This window comes from Lutra lutra, chromosome 4 (assembly GCF_902655055.1).
Source record: "Lutra lutra chromosome 4, mLutLut1.2, whole genome shotgun sequence".
NCBI lineage: Eukaryota > Metazoa > Chordata > Mammalia > Carnivora > Mustelidae > Lutra > Lutra lutra.
Genome location: NC_062281.1, coordinates 44,823,901 through 44,847,307, shown reverse-complemented (window position 1 = coordinate 44,847,307; position 23,407 = coordinate 44,823,901). Strand labels below are relative to the sequence as shown.

The following is a 23,407-nucleotide window of genomic DNA, read 5'->3' as shown; positions in this document are numbered from 1 at the left end:
GATTCAGTCACTGACTGAGTTTCTTAAAGTGTTTTAACCTGTGTTGTTTATGCACCCAAAAAATGAAGATTACCTGTTCTAACAACTTTCTCCCCCAAAGGAAAAACACACACCCTGGGCAGATCAAAGCCAGTGAGTTTCTGAAGATCGTTCAAATAGGATCACCTGACGTGTATAGCCCAAACCCCTCTTAACTGGACACCCTACTCTTCCTTGATAGCCAACGTGTCATAAAATCCTGTCCATTTTATCTCATGGGTTCTCAGTCAACGGATACAATGGATACAATTTCCTCCAACCCCAGTGCTGCTATCAACCATCTTCATCCCCATCTGTCTCCTGAAACAGATTGGTCCCTCCTTTTCGTTTCCTCTAATCTCTCTCCACTCTGCAGCCTGAATGAGCCGTCCCAAACCCTCAAGAGCCACATAGCCCTCCCGTTCTCAGAGCCTGACACGGCTTTCTTCTCCATCTTTTCTCTTCCTCCTGCATGGAGGTGCTGACGTGCTCTTTTCCCGAGGAAACAGTGATGAAGCAGTGAGGCTGGAGGGATAAGGAGAGCAGCTGCTGACCAGTTCCTGATTATCCTTAAGTTATCAGATGAAATGAAACTTAATTCCTGGAAGCTTTCATACTAAACCTGTTAGGACTCTTATAATTTAGTGATTTGCCTCCTCTAATGCACTGTACCCTACACAAAAGCACAGGTACCCTCAGTGCCTAGCAACCTTCCTGATACAGAATAAAGCTCAAAACTTTGCTGTTGAAAGAATAAATGAATATGTGGGTATGAGTAATGTAGAGTTGTATGTATTAAATCACAAACTGCCCTGGGCAGGTCACAAACATGACTTTTTTTTTTTTTTCTTTGAGGAATGCCCATTAATTTCTTAGTACAGTTTTTAAATCAATGGTTCCTACATTTAATGGGAATTTTTTTTTTCAACCAATTACTATGGCAGTGAGACTGCCTATGTATTTTTCTAAAGAACAAAGAACAATTTATCAAATTTCTAAAGCACAGTACTAGGTGGGTCTTATCTGGGGGTTGAGTGGCTAAAATTCAAGAAAACCCCTGGAACAGAAGAGAGTCCTGAGAAGTTCCTGGGCTCTCTTCTCTGCTGGGCCAAGCAGTCCTGGCCTAAGAGATGCCCACCCTGGGGCCAACCATGGGAAAGGCTGGAATAGGGAGTTAGACCCTAGCTCAAGGAAATCAAAGTTGTTCTGCCTTCTGTCCCGGAGGGGCCTATGGAGCTTTCTGGACCTGAGGTGACCTACAAGCATCACTGCTGGGGTGACTTTTATCAGGTCATTTCTATGAAAAGGCATATATTCCACAATGCGAGGAAAAAATAGACTAAAGAAAAATACTATGTTGGATTCAAAGTTTTGCCCTCACTTATAAGTTAAAAGTAAAGAATTTCTGTAGGGCAAAATAAAAGAGCATTTACCTATAAATTTGGGCATAAGATAGAGCTGATTAAACTTACTACCACTGGGCACTCAGACTATTCTCAGACCCTATCAGTCCTCAGAAGAAGTCCAACATTAATTTAGGGCTAGTGGATTAACTTCTCTGTCAAGTCCTTGGTCAAACCACTTTTGTAGTATATGTGTGTGTGGACTTATGTCCAAGTCTGGAGGAGTCTCAGCTTCATTCCAATGAAATCTCTCTTCTACCTTTTGCTCTCCTAGCCTCAGGAAAATGTTTACATTGCTTTTGAAGAAAAGGAACTCAATTATTGGCGGGATCAAGTCCCCCACACTGACTCTAAGTCTTGTAAGAGGTAATGCAGTTTAAAGAAATCAGACTTAAGTTGCCTCTCAGATGATCTGCATCCAAAAATGACTGTACTGATCCTCACTTCAATAATGCTAAGTCCTAGTGTCAAGATCATGGATTTTTCTGGATGGATGTCAGGAATAAAGATACAAAGCATTTAGCTCCTGAAGGAATACAGCATGCTATTTCCCAAAGACAAAGACTTAGTTTTTCAATCTCTTCCTAAACATTCACCTTTAGAATTTAGTGGCCTACAAAATATTCCTACCATACATAACAGCCTCAAAGTGTTCTTGTGTAAGTGATGTTTTAGTGAAGGCAACTACTGTGTTTCATGGTATTACTAGCTTAAATGGAGTAGGACAAATTCTCTCCAAAGGGTGTTAATAGAAATTAAAACAACAAAATAAAAACAACACAAAATAAGGTCCTTAAATATTTTAGCCACAAGATGCCAATAAAATCGAATTTATGTCTAGCTTAATTCAACAATGGAAAAGTCAGCAGTTAAAGAGTAGATAAACTTCCCTTTGTCCCTCTTTTCCTGAGAAACTTTCAAATGTTGAAAATCAGTTCCTTTTGTCCTCTTGTTATTCATCTGCTACACATTAAATAGAAACTCTGGGCATCGAGTGATCTACAGAGAAGCCTGGTACAAATTAAATTCTTACTCTCCCTCACAAATTGTAGATATGTATTGTAGTAGGCCATTGATTTATCAGTGGACGCTCTTGCTAGTTCAGCTCGGTGAGACTAGCTAACTATAGTCCTTTATCTGAAGTTACCGTGGGGTGGGGGGTGACTGTGGGGCCCCATTAATTAATTAATGCAAAGCATTACCACATTGTTCTGACTTTCCAGGCTCTATTTTAAAAAGCATTCTGTTAAGTACCGTGTTTTAGTTACTTCCTAGATCCTTGAGCCATTTGGGTTATGGGTCTGTATTTTAATATACTCAAGTAATACCAAATAATATTACCTCCAGTGGCAATGTGATCTATGAAATGACCAGCATAATGGTTATTATAAATAACATGGAAAAACAAATTGTGCTGTGAATCTCTTAGAAAGGTTGAACTGATGCAGACGCCGTTTTCCTACAGGAATTTAGGCCCCATAGCGAAGGGAGTGGCTGCAATGCCAGCCCCACAGTAGGACTTTGGAGAGCATGTCTGCACAGTGTGTCCCTATGGAACCCCTTCTACTAGAAGAAGACCACACACAGACGCTGACAGAGGCACGCGCACACAGCGGAGTCCGGAGCCCTGAGCCCTAAACAGTGCGAGGAAGTTGTGAGCATTTCCCTTTCATGTTATCCATCAAAGATGTTAAAAACTCTTCTTGGCAGAGTTGTCCTTTTGGGTCATTAATAAAGACATCTGCTCAAGTTCTTCATGGATTCCACAAGTGCCAGGACTCCTCCCAAATTATCCTAATTTCCACCCCCGACCTCAGAGATGGGTTCGTCTACAATCCAATACCCACTTTTATTGGGGACCTCCTGGACTCCAAACCGAGAACTCGCGTTATGGAAACGATCTGCTTGCCATGCAAGCTCCCACCAGCACCTCACCTCGCTCGAATCCTCCTGCTGATTGATAACAGCCAGCGCGTCCTCCGCCGCCTGCCGCTTGGCCTCGGCCACCGTGCGCTCCATCTTGGCGCGCTCAGTCGTGATCATGTCATGGGCTTTCCGCTCGGCCTCCGACACCGCCTTCTGCAGCTCGGTCATCGCCTGGCGCTTCACCTCGTTGACCGCCTCCTCTGTGTGCCAGGAAGGCCGCACCGGACAAGAGAACATTTCCCTGTTAGCGCAGGACCTTGGCCACTGACCGCTGTTAAACACAATTCTAGAGAAGGGGCGTGACTCTCATCGCAATTATTGGGCAGTTCTCCTGGCTGCCTAAAAAACCCAGCAGCTTTCTGAAATTCATTTAGGAAAACAAAGGGTGAGGTTGTTTTTTTTTTTTTTTTTTCCTTTAACTTGCATGTCTGGGAATATTTTTAAAACTACTACTGCATCACTACAACTTTTCTACCAAACTAGTGCCTCCAGAAATGATCAGGAAACTGGACTTCAGTAGCTAAAGGACGAATACCACTACCAGAAACCTGCCTGGAATAATTCAGACACATTGAGGTGGTTTGCTACAGGGCTATAGGTTAATATGCACATAGGGAGTCCATGTTCAAAAGCTTTCAGAAGAGGAAGGGGATGGATTTTACACATATACACATCTAAGTGCTAACAATTGTTTTGCTGGTGAAAGACAGCACAATAGTGAAACATACAGCAGTATAGTGAAGGTAATTCACATGGCAATTATGTCAATGTAGACCTTGCAAAGAAAATCCAGGATGAAACAGATGATCTGGCTTTTCTTTTTCCTAAGTCATGTGGATGTATGCCTTTAACAGGCTAGATGATAGGGTTCTGTAAAAATCATTTTCTCATTTCCCAGTTTTAAGGCGTTGCCCATCGACTCCATCAAATATATACACAGCTTTGCATAACCAACTGTTGCACTAGACAAATGTAATTGAATCATACCAGGGGCCAAAACAATCAGGCCTGCCTACAGACCTGCAAGGTGTCAAATCAGCTCTTTATTTTTGGCTGTGGAAAGGGTGCAAAGATTTGACTAATGTACAATATGAGATTGACAACTAAAACAAGTAATTTCCATTTAAAAAAATTAACTGTTCTAATTAACAAGGGAAAATATCCTCCCCCTAAATTAGTTTATCTAATTTTCATCTTTATTCAAAGCAAAATGACAATGATTAATTGAAAATTTAATAAGCAGTAATTATTAACTTGGCAAACCTAGTACCAATTAACACTCTATTAAAACTAATTATGACATGTTTCATTCAAGTGTTTGCACTTAATTGTTTCACCCACTTAAAAAGCACCTTAATTAAATGTTCTGTTTAATTAAAAACATAGATTCCTAATAAAAAAATGTTTTACTGTAGATTAAAAATGTAAGAGATGCAAATACTCCTAAGGTTTCTTAAACGTCAGTGGTTTGTTTCACACATCTAGAGCCCCGGCCTGGAGGACCATCGAAAGCTCTCCACTTGTAATTAGCCGGCATGACTTCTGTAGCCCAGGTCACTTCAGTCACAGTATTTCTGAACTTCTTTTGTAATGACTGTCTGCTAGGTTTTACACACTAAACTATAAGGGAAAGATCCAGACCAGAAACATTAACCAAAATATGTTAAGCCTTTGTTGGTTACTCTAAGATATGCCATTTAAAACCTGGATAGAAACAGCACCGCACAGAGCTTGTAGGTCTTCACCAGGAGGCGAAAGGATGCCTTTATTACCCTATCATAAACGACCAGGGGCACCAGGGAAGTACTGCCCTTCTAACTAGACAGCCAGGGTCTAATTTAGTTTGAATATTCAAGGTGAATTAAAATTCTATCTAAGTGGTAATACAGGACAATAATTTTTGCTTACGATCAAAGCTGTAGCTTGACTAATTGTGTATGCAAATCAGGCAATTTATATTTAAATTATGCATTCCTATTCTAATCCCACAGGCATATACAGATCAGCAAAGAGAGTTGGTAGGACATTTGCAAGGTGCTTGAATATTTATTACCAACTGCAAACATTCACTGATCATTTGAAAAAGAAATATACTGAAGAAAACACTCGGTTGTGATTTGAAAACCATCTTTATGTTAGATTTTTTTTTCCTCAGTTTTATGAAGACTTTCATACCTTTATGGCGTGTTCTTTTACTTTTGCTGTTGCTTTTAAAAATACTAATTTTAGGGGGAAACTGATGAGGCCTTCAACATTGGTTAGGACTCAGAATATTTTAGAATGTGTATTGTTACACTATTACACTGTTATACTCTTAATGGGGTAACATGCAGAATTTGAATGGGGTCTGTGAATTACATACTATTAACGTCCTGATTTTGGTGACTGTACTATAGTTATTTATGCAAGAGAATGTCCTTGTTCCTAGGAAATACACACTAAAATGTTTAGGGTAAAAGGGCATTACATCTGCACCTTACTCTCAAATGGCTGGGGGAAAATATGTGTAACAGAGAAAGAAAGGGAGGGAAGGAAAGAGGAATAGAAAGATATTAAAGCAAATACAGTAAAATAGGGAAAACTGGGCAAAAAGAATACAGCAATTTTTTATACCATTTTTTGCAACTTTTCTGCAGGTTTGAAATCATTTCAAAATAAAATGGTGCTAAAGGCTGTATGATATACATTCATGCACAGGACATACTTTTTGCAATTTAAATAATTTCCTATGAAAAAGGATGCATTGGTTATACTACATTGAATTTTGAGAGCTCTACTCCTTTGATATTTTTCAAATGCTTTAAACTTTCTTTTATTTACTTATCTTTTGCCACAAAGGTAATGTATAATACTTTGATGGCAAAGACACACTTTATAGGTTTTCTTCTAAAAAAAATTTTGCCCACAGCAGATTTTAGAATCTTGGGGGAAAAAGCTTTCCAATTGTAACAAGCCGATGTCACATTCTGCCCTTGGTGTTTTCATCATGCTGGATGCCCTGTCTCTCAACACTAGAAATGCTTTTTAATAAGCCTATAAAGATAAATATTAAAAGCAGTTATTAAAGATTTCCAGATAAAACTGTCACCTGTACTTAAGGGACTTAATATACTCCTCAATATGAGCATCTATCCATAGAAAACTGTCCCAAAACTGTTTTGGTGCAGCAGATGAGGGATACTGTTGTGAGAATAACACAAATACACAAATGTAATTGACCCTGCTTCCAAGTCCTATTTTAGACTGAAGCCCTAAGACAGAACATAGGCTCATCTAAAAAATGTTCTGGGCATCATTTGTTTGCTAAGGTTAAACGCTTCTTAGAGAGTCCACGGACACAACAGCAGCAAGGATTGTTCTTTCTCTTCTTGTGTAGCCCTCAGATGTCAAGTATACCCAGAATTAGTTTCAGAAACCCATAAAACAGTGAAGAAAAATAAGAGTGGACTCAATAGATTACAACATGTCAAATTTTTAAAGAACCTGATTAAGTGGCAAATATACAGTGCCGTTTTGAATCTGCTTCCAATTGCTTACCACTTATGGTAGGACTTCCTTTGTGCAGAGCTATTCAAGTTGACTTTCCAACAAAGGTGGTACGTTTAGAAAAATCTGCTCTCGCTTAATAGCAGTTAAACAAAGACTTGAGCAGATAATAGCACAGCAAAAGAATTTGGATTACACAAGGCTTTCCTGTCAATTTTTCTTTATGAACTATCAAGGATTTAACTTAAATACACATAAATAAGGGAGATGCAGAGAAAGAGTCTCTCCTGCAACAGAAAATGTCATCTTTCTGCTGTCCCAAATGACCATTCTTTGTGTCTCTTACTAGAATAAGTTGCACTGACAGCTTAGAATGGGGAGAAAAAGTGGTCAGAAAGAAGATGTAGCAACTTTTTTTCCAGATAGGTGACACCGGGCACATTTTAACAGCTGGAGAGTACCCCGTGACCCAGGAAGAAATCTTAGAGGTGATGCTGTGAATCTGGTAAGAGTATGCGGCTGAGCAACATACTTAGCATTTAAGCTGAATATGCTATCTGATTGGCATACTGGACATTCGAGAGAGCCTTCTGGTTCTTAATCGAAGCTACCAGGTCTAGCATACTATCAGATTTGGAAACTTCTTGTCACTCTTACAAAATCAGGTTTTTCTTTAAAAATCTGTAAAAACACTTGATAAGAGCCAAATGATCAGAGCATCAGCCAAGTTGCAAAGAACTATGGACATGGCTGGGTCAAATCACAACCTCAAATGACACTTTCCCTTCACTATGTCTCCTACACCCATCCAATCCTTTGCAGAAAGAGCATTTTCCAGTTTTTCTAAACTATTTTAATAGTTGGAGTTTAGAGCAGCTGAAAGCCACAGTATGTGTCTTCACATCATCTTTAACTCTTGAAACAGGTTGTATGTTTTCTCTCATGGGTCAGTTTTTGCAAGGTTTTGGCTTAACTTTTCTTTTTTTTTTTTTTTTTTTAAAGATTTTATTTATTTATTTGACAGAGAGAAATCACAAGTAAGCATAGAGGCAGGCAGAGAGAGAGGAGGAAGCAGGCTCCCTGCTGAGCAGAAAGCCCTATGTGGGGCTCGAACCCAGGACCTGGGATCATGACCTGAGCCGAAGGCAGCGGCTTAACCCACTGAGCCACCCAGGCGCCCCTGGCTTAACTTTTCTAAGAGTTGGTGTCCCCCCAACATTCTGCCAGATCTGAACCCTCTGAAGCCAGTGTGTCACCAGGAACTTTAAATCAGCCCCAGAACGGAGACCACTATCTCTGAAGGAAAATCTGACACTGTACATAGGAGGGAGGAATAGAAGTTTAGCATAACTTGGGTCATTTAATTTAGGAAGCAATTTAGTTCAGGTCACTGAGTATTAATTAGCACAGACGATCAATTTTAAATACTGGTTGTAGTCATAAAATCTGGAAGTTTAGTTCCTCAACAAGTCAACTAGTTTTGTTAGGATTTTTTAAAAAGAATTTCAGAGATGTGCCAATTGTATCTCCATTTTTAAAAATCAGGAGAAAAGCCTGACATATGCAATTTGATTTCTAAAACATCAGATTTGTTTTTTCGTTAAGAGTAAACTGCATGCAAGCTGAGACCTCTTCTGCTAGCTTTCATCCCCAAACCATGACAGCACCTGAAAAACCGGGGTTTGAAACAGAAACGTTGCCAGACGGTCAATTACGTGGCACTAGCAGATGCTCCTAAAGCGAAAACTATTCCATGTTTTAATCAGGCCTGGTGAAAGAATATTAATTAGGATTTAAAATTTTTGGTTTGTGGTGGGGGCTGTTTTGTTTTTGTTGTTGTTCGCAGGAAAGGCCCTCCTTGTCGCTCCTCACATCGCTGCAGGAACAACTGTGCACAGCTGCCAGAACACTAGGCTCGTGTTTCCCAATAGTTCTTACCAGCTTTCTTCCAGATCTCCTCTGGCACGTATCCAGAAGCAGGCCTGTGAAGGAATTCCCGATGCGCATCTAGGAAAAGGATGCAAAGCGGGTGGGGAGAGGAAGAAAGCACCATAAGCACGTTATGTCACTACACAGAATCGAAGCAAGCAATGCCCGTTCTCTTGGCTGCTCTACAAAAACATAATTTTGAAAGGCTGAGCATTTCACTTCTAGAAAATAAACACAAATAGCAAGGCCAGTCATCAGAGCTCAAGGAAAACAGAAGGTCATTTGTCTAAATGCCTTGTATGCTCAAAATGAAACAACTTCAATGATTACATCATACAATATGATGTCTGGGAGCACTGGTCCCAAAACCCTCTCACTCTGGGAATTTCTATAGGCATGCTTTATTTTGTTAGGGAAAATGAATTATATTTGGTAGTTTTCTTTTCAAGAGTCAGATTGGTAGTTAAAAAATCAAATCTTAGGCTAATATAATTTTCACATAGCTCTGATTCCAGCACCTTTCAAGAAATAGTGAGCCTTACTCCATAGCCAACCAGTTCTCACAATGACCTCTTAAAAATCCCGCTGAGCACTAAACATTTTCACACAAATTGGATCATATGGATTTGGCATGGGTGGAAGGAAGACAGACTCAATAGAATGGATTCAGAGATATTCAGTTAACAAAACAGGATTAGTACATGCTTTCTAAAACAAAATGACGTTTCACTTTAAATGAAATGCTGGGCTTATTCTTGTCAAATTTTAAAAGTTTGAGAAAACAGATCAGAATAAGCTGATGTAGGAATGCTAACCTCCAAAATAACGTGATTGTGGAAATGATAAGATACCTTTTACATTTTTCTAGGCATCATAGAAAATAAACTGAAAATGTCTTCCATAGTTAAAATATGTACTATCCATCTTCCATATTGAATTTTCAATGAGAGCCAATATATTTAGAGGTTTGGGGGCAAGAAAAAAAAATTTAATTTTTATAAAGACAACAATCATTCAACCTCTGATAAATTTCAAGTGATTAAAATTTTCCCAACATTTTAAGAAATGTCAAGTACCAGAATACAGAATATGGAAAACAGAGAAAAGCACACTCAATTTAGCTAAGTAGACATCATTCTACATTTGAATGCCTTAAATAGGTTTGAATGTTTTGATTCCTTGTAGGGTACATTGATTACCAGTGGCTAAAGCTGAAGATTTCCCCAACTATTCTGAATTCGCAAAAGCTTATTATAGCTTAATGAAGGGCATCTGGAAACTCTGTATTATCTTTGCAATGTTTTTTAAAATCTGTAATTATTCCAAATATACAAATTCTTAAAACTTTATAATTTCATGATTATGTGATAATCAGATGCACTTGAAATATCCATTCTCATGGCTATTCTCATGCTCACATTGAATTCTATAAGGAAAGTGATGAAAACCAAAATATTTTTATTTAAATAATTTTTATTCATAAAACAGCTAGATAAGACTGGAGCACACACAACTTCAAGAAAATGTGATATGGCTAATTAGATTCATCAGGATTACCTTCCACACCACTATTTCCAGAAGAAATAAAGAAAGTATAATCAAGTTCACATCCCATAAGACACAACGAAACAGAGAGAAACCTATGGCAGCTTTTAAAGACAGTTTTTTAAGAACAAATTTTGGCTTAAAGTATGAGAATTGATATATAAAGAAAAATCATGTCTTCTCCAAAGTAGCAAAAGAAAAAGAAAAGTTTTTTCCACTTATTGGATTAAGAAAAGATCAACAGTTTAGTAAAAATTATTTATAATGGCCAATCATTATTACAGGCAATGGGAAAGGTAATGTTAAGTTATCCAAAGGCCAAGCATGAAAGAAATTAATTGCCTAACCGCCCCAGAGAGCTTAGGCAGAAGAGACTTCATTCAGCCCAGTGAAGTTAAATCTTAGCATTGCTCAGGTTAGTTTTTCCATGTCTCAGTCACCACATCTGTAAAGTGGGACACGGGTACAACATTTGAGTGCACTGCTGTGGAGACTGAAAGAGGTACTTCCTATTACATGCTCAGCATGGCACACCCCAAACTCTCATTAGACATTAGATGCTATTACCCTCATTACTGTTAACACCATTATGACTTAGTAGGCTGTCCAGTAAGAATGGATACTTATTTCCTCATCAATAATTAAGGTGGAAAAAGCACCTTAAAATTTCTTCTCCTAGCATTTAAATTCACATAGCACAAAACTTAAAAAGAAACGAAAAAAGAAAAACAAAAAAAACCTCTCAAGAGATTTGGATTAAGCAATATTCAACAGTAATTTTTTATTCCCTGAGTATATGTCACTTGGGGATAGAAGTTATTTCCATAGTTAGTAATTCTGTCTTAGTCCTTATTGGGAAGTCCTCAAATTTCTTACATGTTACTTGTATAAATTTTATTTAAAACTCATAAATGTTTATAGTCTCCAAAATTAATCAAACATGATGTTTAAGCCTTAATCAGGCACCCACCTTCCCAGGCATTGTACAGTAAAGATTGTGAGGGTCCATATACCACACTGGACAGTTACACAATATTTCGAGTTGGCTATATATCCCTAAAATTCTCAGTGACATGTAGACTCAAACTGCACCTAACCTTGAAACCAAGAGAAACACCAAAGCCAATAATCAAGTAAAACTTTTCTTAATCCCAGCTACTTTCTGAAAGAATTTCTTTTTGAAATGAGAGGAATCCAAAGGCAAAAAATTTTTATAAAATAAACAGATTCACATAAATATGTAAATGTATAAGAATGGAGAAATCAGATGTACTCCTCAGCATCTACTTTTGATACACTGATGAATAAAATAGCTACAGAAACCAAATGCCTAATAAATATGCTATCTTCTCTTCTGTTGAAGTAGTAGCAATAACAATGTCTTTATAGGTAATGCTGAGTTTAAAAAACAAAAAACAAAAAATCCTTAAGTTGCTCTATACTACAAGAGACAACTTCCCTCTTGGGACCTCCTTAATTTAGAATATTGACTGCTCTAGGGCACCTGGGTGGCTCAGTGGGTTAAGCCTCTGCTTTCAGCTCAGGTCATGATCTCAGGGTCCTGGGATCCAGGGAGGCCCACATCGGGCTTTCTGCACATCAGGGAGCCTGCTTCTCCCTCTCTCCGCCTGCCTCTCTGCCTAACTTGTAATCTCTCTCTCTCCCTCTCTCTCTGTGTGTCAAATAAATAAACTCTTTTTTTTTTTAAGAGTTTATTTATTTATTTGACAGAGATCACAAGTAGGCAGAGAGGCAGGCGGGGGTGGGGTGGGGGGGAAGCAGGCTCCCCGCTGAGCAGAGAGCCTGATGTGGGGCTCGATCCCAGGACCTTGGGATCATGACCTGAGCCGAAAGCAGAGGCTTTAACCCACTGAGCCACCCAGGCACCCCTAAACTCTTCTAAAAAAATTTTTAAAAGAAGAATATTGACTGCTCTAGACAAACCTATGTAAAACACCTTATGTTTGTAAGGCCCAGATTTTAAAGAAGCAATTTTTTATTCACCATTAAATCTTGACCACCTACAAAACATCAGTTGCTATAAAATGGATAGCTGTATTAAAATGCAGTCACAGAAACAAAGACCAAAGAGCCTATAGGAGATGGTTTAAAATGTGAAACATATACATACGTAACTACTGAAAGACTACAAAATTATACAAAAGTCCTAAATTGAGTTCTGGCTTTCTTTGGGACACAAATTGTTTGGGGGCGAGAAAAGAAGAGGAGGACCCTCTAGAAGAGAACACATCTATGAAGAGAGGGACTGCGTCAAGGTGTAGGAGTAGTTCTAAGAAATGGAGAAGAACAGAAAAAGCAATCTATGATGTAGGAGATGGAAGATAACACTACACTTACGACAGAATGGAGACCATTGGCCACTAGAAACAGCAAGGGCCACCATCAGTATATATGATGGGATGAGCTGATAGCCTGTGGAGAACCAATGGGACCTCATCTGACCCAGAACAGCAAGGCTGAAAGCTTGACAGCACCTACGTATGGCCTTTGTCCTGTAGTGGGCAGAATGAAGCTGAGATCATGATACTATCTATCACAAAACCACCAAAACAAAGGACAGGTTAAGTGGGTTCATCTTTATAAATGTTAGTTATGATTTTTAAGGATAATGAATTCAGAAGCTTCAATATTTTGTTTCAGAGGCCCAAACCAAACCTAGAAGCCAGAACTGCTGTAGGATTTTTTAACAATAAAAGTACCTAGTGCTCTAGGAGGCAATCAGCTCTTCTTGTTTTTAAAAGATGGGTATATTTAACTATTACTCCCTTCTTTTTAAACCCAATATACTTAAATACGGTGGGCACTTAGGAACTCAGCTGAATGATCTTGAAATGAATTTCATGATGTGATTTAAAGGAATCGATACAAGTATATAAAACTCTAAACTTTTACATGCAGATATACTCTGAATAACGTGTTTGTGGCTTTTATAATCTGATAGTAAGACAGGATATATTTCTTTGGCTGGGAGCAAACCATTTTTCCATAGCCTTGTATTATGAAGTAGGTACAACAAATTTACTGTATTTAAGACAGAATTCCCCCTTCCTAGTTTTTCTGCCTGTTAAAGTAGCCACCTAAAAATTACTGTTTTGAAGAATTTTCAGAATGAAAAAAGTACTTAAGAATTTACTCTAATTTTATAATCTTGGATGCGAAGCAAGTCGGCTTCATATACCCCTGTCCTTTTAAGTTCTTTTTCAGATTACGTATTAGAAGTAATAATAACAGCTAGTACTTTTATCACATCTACTATGGGTCAGGCACTGTCCCATATGATTTATATGAATTAACTCATTTAACACAGAAACATCTATAAAGTATGTATTATCACCATTCCCATTTTATAGATGAGGAAACGGAGGCACAGAGAATTACTTGCCAAAGGTGACAAAACTGGAGAGAAGAAAAACGAGGGGTTCAAACCCAGACAATCTGTGCTTTTAACCTTCATGCTGGATTTCCTGAGGTTTTAGACAGTAATGAGAAATTCTATAATTCAATTATATGACAATCATAAAGCTTGCTGGCCAGTGGAATTTTAAAATACCAATTTCCCCACCAATCTACTTGAAGCAGGGGTGGTATTAATTTGCCAAACTCAGAAGTCCTGAGCTCTTTTATGAATGGTTAACTCGACTTCTCATTCCATTTAAAACAAAAAGCCTCTTTCTGAAACTCTTACCAAAAACATACATGAAGGTATTTTCAAAATTTCATACATTCTCATCACAATATCCAAACATTCAAAAAAAGGGGGGTAGGGTGCATTCCTATTTCAAAGAGTTATGCCCAGTCTCTGACATTAGTCCATCACTAGATACTTCTTTAACTCTAGCAGTATAAAGAATTTGAGAAATACAGAAGGAAAGCACACATATACAAGATAAACTATAGGAAGATTCTAGAATAGTACACAGCCAGTAAAAAGAAAGTAATCTAAAGGAAATAAAATGTCAGGAGCCAAGAGAGTGATATGAACAGCATACTGAGAGAAAAGGGGAATGGAGACAAAGGAGAAGAAAAGCAGCAGCACAGAGATCCCGACCAATGCTCAGGCCCATGAAGTGCTAACCAGCAGCTCCCCATCTATAAGTACAAAAGCAATTCTATTTCAGTGACACTATGTATCAATTCTGATGGCATTAGCCTCTCTTGGGTGAAATTTACAATGTAACAAAACTCAAATGTACAAAGAACAAGTCATACTTCGAAAGTAGAGGCAATTGTTTTAAAAATTAGCTTTCTAACTTTAGTACTTAAATATCTGGACTTTTTCCTGGAAAGTGAGTAATAACAATAAAAATAAAAATCTATGAGCTCAAGGGAAAAATCTAATATTTTGAAGAGTCCTTCACGATACCAACCCGTTTTTGAGCCGAAACAACATTATGGGCTTAGTGTGTACTCAATTTTAAAAATTGCTCAAGAGGCTGTTCAAAATAGCCTTCATTTAATATCTAGGGAAAACTCTCCAAAATTCAATTAGTAATAAATAAGTCATGTTCTCTTACTAATCCCTCACACTGATTTAACACTATGGATAGATTTCAAAAGTGAGAAGGGGAGTAAGTTTAACAAGTACAACAGAGTGGTCATGGAGGTTATGTTCTCCTCTGTCTAGTCCCCAAATGCAATTTAAAAATTCTCAGAGAAAAAAAAAAAAAAATTCTCAGAGAGTGTGTATGTGTGTGTGTGTATTTGTGTGTGATAAACACTGCCACTGTTTCCAAGCTAGGGAGGTAACCAAGGAAATATTTTGAACTAAAGATATCTCCTATAATATTATTCTGAAGTTCTGCAGGTCTCATTTGACCTCTGTAGCAGCTGCAGGGAATTAAGAGAATTGAGCTAAAAGAAACATGGGTAATGTAACTGCAGGATACAGAGATCTATGTGTACATAAAGATACAGACATAGCCCTAGTTCTTATCTATACACACACATACACACACTCGACATACTCGATGACACACTCTCCGGAGGCAGAAATGAGACTCATGAGCCAGTAATCTCTGGTCTTTTCTTTACACATCAACGTATTCAACTCCAAAACCTAGGAGAGAACCTTCGAAAACACTTCATGTGAAATCAGTGTGGTCCATGATTATAAATCATCAGCTGTCTCAGAGTCACAGCCCAGCCCCCACAAAAACAAAACTCACAGGCTTCAAGGCTAGGAGGGGGCACACAATGAAAGGCCACGCCGGGTGCTTAAACTTGCGCACTGTGTGATTCTTGACAAGCTACCTCTCAAGTTGGGATGGTTTCTTAAAAGGTAGCCTACGGTTCTGTGGCCACAATAAACAGGACTGTTTATTAAAAGAAAAAAGTCAGAATCCAAACAGAGAAAGAAATGCTTGTAGTCTTTGAATATTACAATCTCCAAAAACTTAAAGCCAAAGCAACCTCGTGTGACCAAAACTAGGAATTCATAAAGCATCATTAGAAATAATGTAATTTGGGTACTCCTAAGAAGTTTTTTAAAACCAACTTTATTCTTCTAGTTAACAGGGAAACTAAACCCATTGTCCTCGAGAACAATATACATTGGCATCACCAGAATGTATATGCAACAGTGGTGATGATATGACATGTCCTATATTCTGGGTGCTGCAAATAACTCACTTAGGCATGAAGTCCCTTTAGTGGCTAAATTTTTTCTTTGACAGTAGACAGCAGATAATCCTAATCCTGTCAGTTAAGGGGCCGTCTGGTGCCAGGGCACTAGCTGGGGCCCCTGCCTCTCTTCTCCAATAGACCAGAAGCTCCTCGAGGGAAGGGAGGAAGGATTTTATTCCTTTATTATGTTGCCTAACACAATGCCTGGCACATAGTAAATGTTAAATAAATAAGTACTGACTCAACAAATCAGTTCAATAAAGCAGGTTAAACCAAACTCTTGGACTCCTAAAATTTTATTTAGTTTAAGGCTTTCAATTTTTGCTGACCCTGGGTGATTACAGATACCAGCTTCATTTGTCCTGAACAGATCTATCATGATTAACCAATTTTTGTTCACCATAAGGAAATAAAAAACAGGATACTTACTCAACTCTGCTCTAAACAGTTTTACATGGACTGGTGTTGATTCAAATTAAACCTATTTTCATTGCTTGCCTTAATGTATCCTAACAAATGCACATTCATCTTTAAAACAAGCTTTAGAATAATACCTAGTGGGTGAAGTAAGTGACTTGGAATCTTTGTATAACACTTATTATGGTAATAAGCATTCAGCATTCAGGGATGAGCAGGAATCCACAAACCTAAAGCACAAAGGGAACTTTATTGCCTAGGAATAATTTTTTAAATTTTTTTTTTTTAAGATTTTATTTATTTATTTGACAGAACGAATGAGAGAGCACAAGCAGGCAAAGCAGCAGAGGGAAAGGGAGAGGTAGGCTCCCCGCTCAGCAGGGAGCCTGATGCGGGGCTCGATCCCAGGACCCTGGGATCATGACCTGAGCTGAAGGCAGAGGCTTAACCCACTGAGCCACCCAGGTGCCCCTGCTTAGGAATAATTTTAATAAAAAATAAAATATGATCAATAGCTAAGTAAGAGACAAGTTTTTAATTTTTGATAATCAACCAGGGTTGATAATGAGGCCAAAGTCATGAGCTTAATCTGCACTCGTGTAATTAGTTTTGTTTGCAGTGCAGACTGCGCCCTGAGTGAGTTGACAGGTGTGTGGCTAAACAAATAAGAAAACGAGATGAGAGAACACAGACACAAATCCATCTCCACTAAGTTTACTCAGATGGCACCCACGTGTAAATGGTGACACCTTGTGATTAATTGAGGCGAAAGATCACAGGCTACTCAAAATTTCTCCCAGGTTCAGGATCTCTTTCCATGTATCTGTGACGATATTCTATTTATAAGCTCAACATTCTCCATATATCAATATTAGCTATGGTTACATATTAAGCATTCAATTTCTAAAGCTCGACTATATTAGCAGTCGCATTAGAACTAATAAAAGCTTTACATGGTCCTAAAGCCAATATTACACACTATGTTAACTAAGTAGAATTTAAATAAAAATTTGGAAAAAGAAATTAAAAAATGAAGGCCTTACGCAACATAGGTTAAGGTCAGGTCACCAGAAGACAGTGCTCCCTTCATTGCTAATTTGCAAGTGCCAGCTAGCAGACTATATAACCATTAGGTCTCTCTTCCTGGGTAAGTATTTTATGAAATAAAAGATACAGCTGGAAAACAAGGCCGTCTTAGAGTCTGTGTCCTCAGTTAAGAATCAGACAACACTTCCAACACCGTTTGGCAGCAGAAACTCCCTGGAGAGTTGCTGCCGCCACAGAAGCTCGCGGCACCCCAAGATTCTGGTCTGGCACGCTGGGGGCAGGCTGCAGCGAGGCGTGCTGTGCAGGGGCACAGGTCTCTGCGACGCAGGTGAAACCCTGGCCGGGCCTCGAAGCTCTGCCCTGAGCCCAGCATTACCTGCAAAGAGGAGCCGACGTGTGGCGACCGCCTCTGCATCGGCTATTCCGCGGGCTTCCGCACGGAGACACAAGGACTACCGGGGATGTCCAGTGTTTATGGCTCTAGAAGGCCCTGCACACCCTTTATTTTTGCCAAGACCCCCCGAACGTGAAATGGGCACAAAGAGCGTGAGCACTCTCCGTCCAGCGAGTCCACCCAAAGGAAAAGTACCTAGCGCCACCGGGTCCGGGTTGACGGGGCTCTGCTGCCGCGAGTGGCCGCCGCCGCCGCCGCCGCCTTTCTTCAAGTCCTCAGCGTCGCTGTAGCGCCGGATCCAGTAATTCAGCTCCTCGCGGTCGGCCTCCTGACACCGCCGCAGCACGGTGAGGGACCGCCGTGTCTTCTCCACCATGTCCATGATGCAGTTCAACAGCTGTGGAAGGGGTGGGCGCGGGGGAAGAACACAGCTGTCACCACCACCGAATGGCTCGGGCGGGCAGCAAGACAGACCACCGCAGGACCAGGAGGGATGCAATGGCCGTCCCCAAGGCTTCCTTCCATCCAAGTGTTTTCAAAGGTCAGACCTGACATTGAGGCCCGACTGAGGAGTAAACTCAGTGGGAATGAGAGTAAAACGTGGGAGGCGTGAACATGACTCATGACAGAGATTTTGGCTGAAGGCACACAGCCAAGTTCCCAATACTAATCCCATTATTGTATAAACCAAATGACCCGTTTGCAATAAAACAGGAACCCACGGATCTGGCTTGGAGGACTCCTTTCCACGACCTCACACTTCTCTTACATCAATGCCTTTGATATTAATGTAAAATCAAATCCTACATTTATTGCAAATATTCCCACTCATTACTTTCTTCAAGGGTAGCACAAAACCTAATACCCTCAAAGCATCCCCACCCATTTCTCTTTTATCATAGAAACCCACTCCAGTTGTTTCTGAAACCTATTTTAACCTAAATGATTACCGATATCTTACATGGTCAAGATGTTTCCATTCCTCTGCCCATTCTCTGTCTGTTAGTCTGTGATCAATCATTTCTTCTTGACGTGTGCCATGCAACCCTACGAATGTAGAGAAGAAGGCTGAATCACCCTACAGTGTTCAAGACATAATCCATACGTGCACAGGCACTTAGCAAAGACTAAACTAAATGATGTGAAAATGTATTTGATTTTTTAATGGAGATGTAAGTCATACTCACATTTGCAATTACCTAATGGGCTCTTCAAAGAATGATAAAATGTTAAAACTAGGAAGAATGTTGAGGTCATATGGTCGGAACCCTTTATGTAGGAAAAACAGGGAGTAAAGTGACACCTAGCACTGAGTCAGTTATCCATATCATGTTCCCAAATTGAAAATATAAATATATACTAACTCTTAATAAATATGAGAAACCACAAAGAGACATTAAGTGGTTTCAAAGTGCAGCTTTCTAGCATTAAAAATAAAGACAGCATAAATCACTTTACATGATAGGTATATGCTTTTCTAAAATGAGCATGGTAAAATTTTTCCACATTTCAGCACAGGCAAATGAACACAACTCTACTGTGTATACCTCCATGATGAAACTAGGCCATGAAGAGAGGGCTTGCAAAATATGAAAGCAATGTATACTCATTTGATTTACTAAAAAAATTTTTTAAAAAGAAATAAATTAGACATCACTTAGGAGAAAATGCAACATACCAGATGTAATTTTGGACAAAAATCTTTTTTTTTTTTTAGATTTCATTTATTTCGAGAGAGAGGGAGAGATCACATGTGTGCAAATAGGGGAGGGGCAAAGGGAGAGGGAGGGAGAGAACACCAAGCAGACTCCCTGCTGAGCACAGAACCTGACCTGGGGGTTGGATCTCACAACCATGAGATCATGACCTAACCGAAATCAAGAATTGGCTGCTTAACTGTCTGAGCCATCCCTGTGCTTAGCTTTGGACAGAGATCTTAAATCCAAGCTGAGAAATCAAAAACCCCAATTTGTAATCTATAGAGTTAAGTATTAATGCTCTTCAGCATCACAATTAAGTTACAACACAAAAAGGTAATGTGGAAGTGCTTACCAACCAAGCAACAACAGCAATGGACGTGGGCAGTGAGGTAGGATGCTCATCAAGATAGAAAACAAACGTGTCTCCCTGAGAGGACAGGGTGGGAGGCTATGAGCAGAGACACCCAGAAATGTGTTGCTCCTCTTACAAATTCTTAGTTTCCACTACAAAAGAAAGGCATTGAACTATGGCAATATTTTCCACTTTAAATGATTAAACCCCTTTTCAGTTAGGGGTTACTAACCATTACTCTATAGCAAATTAAGTGTGGCATGGTTTGGGCTTCTAGGCACCTAGGTAGGCTCCTTCTCAAGAGGGTATCATGTGGGAGTTAGAGGACAGTGAGACTTCTGAGATACTGAATTTCACTTTCTGTGGAATCAGAGTGGTTAGAAGTCCCTCTTTTGCCTGATATAGAGAAATAAAGATGATAAGTCACATGACTCTTTTTAACCAACCATGAAATGCAATTTAATTTATAGCCAATGGAGGCACACACACACAGTGCTTTCTCAGATTAAATAAAAAGCTAAATATAAATCACTTCACATCATTCTTGTCTAATTAGAACATGTTCAGAGATACATTTTTAAAGTTAAAATAGTCAATGCCACCTATTGGTAAAAAAGTAAAACTGCAAATATGTGTTAATTTGCATAACAGAAAAGACATGGGGGGGAGAATATTTAGTTATTACTCTGTCTGTTGTGACTATTTCAAGTTGAAATGTTTGCAAATATGTAATTTTTGTTGACTTATTTGTTGCTTATGTTTTAGGAAATAAAAACACTACCACTGAAGTGAGTCATCACAGAAAACAACCAGAGAGTGATGAAGATATAAATATGGCACTGACTTTCACAATGGAGGCATCTTACTATTTGGTTTTGAGGACAAGAACTCTAGAGGTCTCGAAAGTTTCAGGAGCGCCTGGGTGGCTAAGTCAGTTGAGCATCTGACTCTCGATTTCAGCTCAGGTCATGATCTAAGAAGGGTCATGTGATTGAGCCCTGCATCAGGCTTCATGCTCAGTGCGGAGTTTATTTGGGATTGTATCTCTCCGTCTGCTCCCAACCCCCCACTCACGTGCTTTCTCTAAATAAATATTAAAAAAAAACTTTCAAAAATTCAGCAGATCTAAGTCGACAATGATATAAGCTCTAACGCCAGGAGGAATATTAATGAGCCATAGGATGCCTGTGGATAATGAGATTCCAACATTTGTGGAATACTGCTAAGCTTCATCTCGTTTAAAAAAAAAAAAAAGTACATTAGAAACATGTTTGAGCCCAAGTACTTGGTAAGAAAATATATAATTTGCTGCTTCTGAACTCTGAAGGTCATCTGTTAGAAAAAATCAAATCTCTAAAAAGGAAAAACTAAATCAACTCAAAATCTTACATTTATTAATTTCTATTTCAGATACTTAAATATTCATCACCACCCAATTTTCATTTATATTCATAATACCAAAGGGATATACTAGGGGAAAATAACTCATAATCATTAAAGAGCACATTTCCATTTGTGGGCAATTTGACAATAATGTTGAATCCTAACTGGTTCTTATAGTTTAGAAGATTTTAGCTAACTAGACTAAAACTCTGAAGTTTACTTGTAAACTCATGTTGTTTGTAAAGATATTTTATTAAAAGTCTCTAGTGAGTGTATGTCTCTACATAATAGGCATTTATAAGTCATACTAGACTAAGTGTACATTTATGACAATTTTTATATTCTCAAATGGCAGCCTAATGTAACACCACCATTTGTTACTCAAACATCAAGATTTTATTTTACACTAACACACACTAAACTGTGCCAGACTTTAGGGATGGTTAAGTAGTTGCACATATTTATAGAGATTAGCACTACTGGTTTTATAAGCTAATTTAATTAAAAGGTAAGAAATGTGGTCTGAAGAAAAATCATATAAAACCAGTGGGTACACCCAGGAACTTGGGTGCCATTCTGGGGAGAAGGGAGTTATGGGGAAAATGTGAATTTACCACCAATAAATTGTATCTTGCCGGATTTACCTGAAATTGATCAAGATTACATTTCTTAACACTGGGCACAATGAGGATTGAAAGTAAATATCATATTGCTTTGCAAAAAAAAATAAATAAAGTTAAGATCTTACACATCTGAAAAAAAAAAACCAGTGGGTACAGATATAATTAATAAAGGGATATTTTACATTACCAGATGAAAACATAATCATTGCACATAAGCCTAATTACTTCTTTGCTGATTACTTTATAGTGCACTGGAACTAATATTTTATAAAATAGCATTTGCTACCTAACAAAGAGGCCACTTCCCTGCACCTACAAGAGCAGGATATCTTGAATTCGTCTTACAATGACCTGGTGAGTCCCACTTCTATTTGGAAAATGAGCAATCATGGTTTGGGGAGCCTAACATCATAAAAATAATGGCAAGCCCTTTACTTAGAACGAGGTTGTTACCACATTTGATTTGGGGGTGGGGGGCGCCAAAATATTGATCCAGGCTGAGAAATGACGTAACCACTTTTTAGAGCTCTTCAGAAATAGTACCTGGGAGAACATTAGACAGACTGGTTATTAAGAAAGCACGAATTATATGCTTAGCCATTTGTCCGACACAATATAGAAATGTCGCAAAGGCTGTTGTGGGAAGAACTACTTTTTGACTGTCTTACAACCAGGGCCTCAATCACGGCCCCTCCCCTCACCCTGAGCCTCCTTTCCTACTTTCTGAACATTTGGAGGGTTACATGGAAAAAAGGCAAAAAGATCCAAATTACAGCAGCCCTGTTCACTAGCAACTATAGTGAAAGCTTATGTAAACTTCTACTCATCACACTACCTCTATCTCTGGCTAAAAACACCATGCCTGCTATTCGAGCAGTGCTGTTCCCAGAGTTCTGCATCCTCAGCCCTGTGTTCTCTTTTTCCGCTTAGACTTTCTTCCCCGCTCTTTCCACCACCCTGCCCACCAACTCAACCCAACAGCCAGGCAAGTTCAGCAGCAATTAGCTGACTAACGAAGTCCTGCTGGTAAGTGGAGTGGACACAGGAGATGGAGAAAGGTTGCTCTCAGTTTATGAATAGCTCGAGTTGCTAAATTCAAGAATTACAAGAGCCGGGAACAGTGCTCTGATGCTCTCCCCTCCACCGCTGATCTCAGGGTATCCAATCTTACCTTGTTCACTCTCCCTCTTATTTTGCATGGCAGACACTTGTTCTTTATAAGGCCATGTCTCCTAAGTGCTTCCCTCTTCAATAGTTTTATGTAAAGAAGGAATGAACACAGGCAAATGGATCACATGTTTACCTAAACTCATTCTTTCTTTGGCGCTTTGATCTATGACACAAAACTGTCAATACTAAATTTAATCACTGTCACTTGCAGGTGAAGAAAGTACCAAACCACTCCTTAAAGAACATCTGTTGATTTAAGCCAGAGACATCATGCCCCTCATATTTTTCAAATACAGAGTACCATGAAGACTGGAAAAATCAAACTGAACCCTAAGACTATCTGAAATAAAAGTACAATGAAAGAAAAGGAA

The 23,407-nt window shown here is 38.9% G+C and overlaps 1 protein-coding gene across 5 annotated transcripts in view; it reads right to left on the bottom strand.

The window, feature by feature from the left end:
* RUNX1T1 (RUNX1 partner transcriptional co-repressor 1) overlaps nt 1-23,407 on the bottom strand; it is a 137,520-nt gene that overhangs the window by 10,768 nt on the left and 103,345 nt on the right. For all 5 annotated transcript variants that reach the window (XM_047725638.1, XM_047725639.1, XM_047725640.1 and 2 more), the window contains 4 exons: nt 18,770-18,855; nt 18,004-18,205; nt 8,772-8,840; nt 3,357-3,547 (listed from right to left, as the gene is read on the bottom strand). In XM_047725638.1, the coding sequence (XP_047581594.1) occupies nt 3,357-3,547; nt 8,772-8,840; nt 18,004-18,205; nt 18,770-18,855 (548 nt within the window). The remainder of the gene's footprint in view (nt 1-3,356; nt 3,548-8,771; nt 8,841-18,003; nt 18,206-18,769; nt 18,856-23,407) is intronic.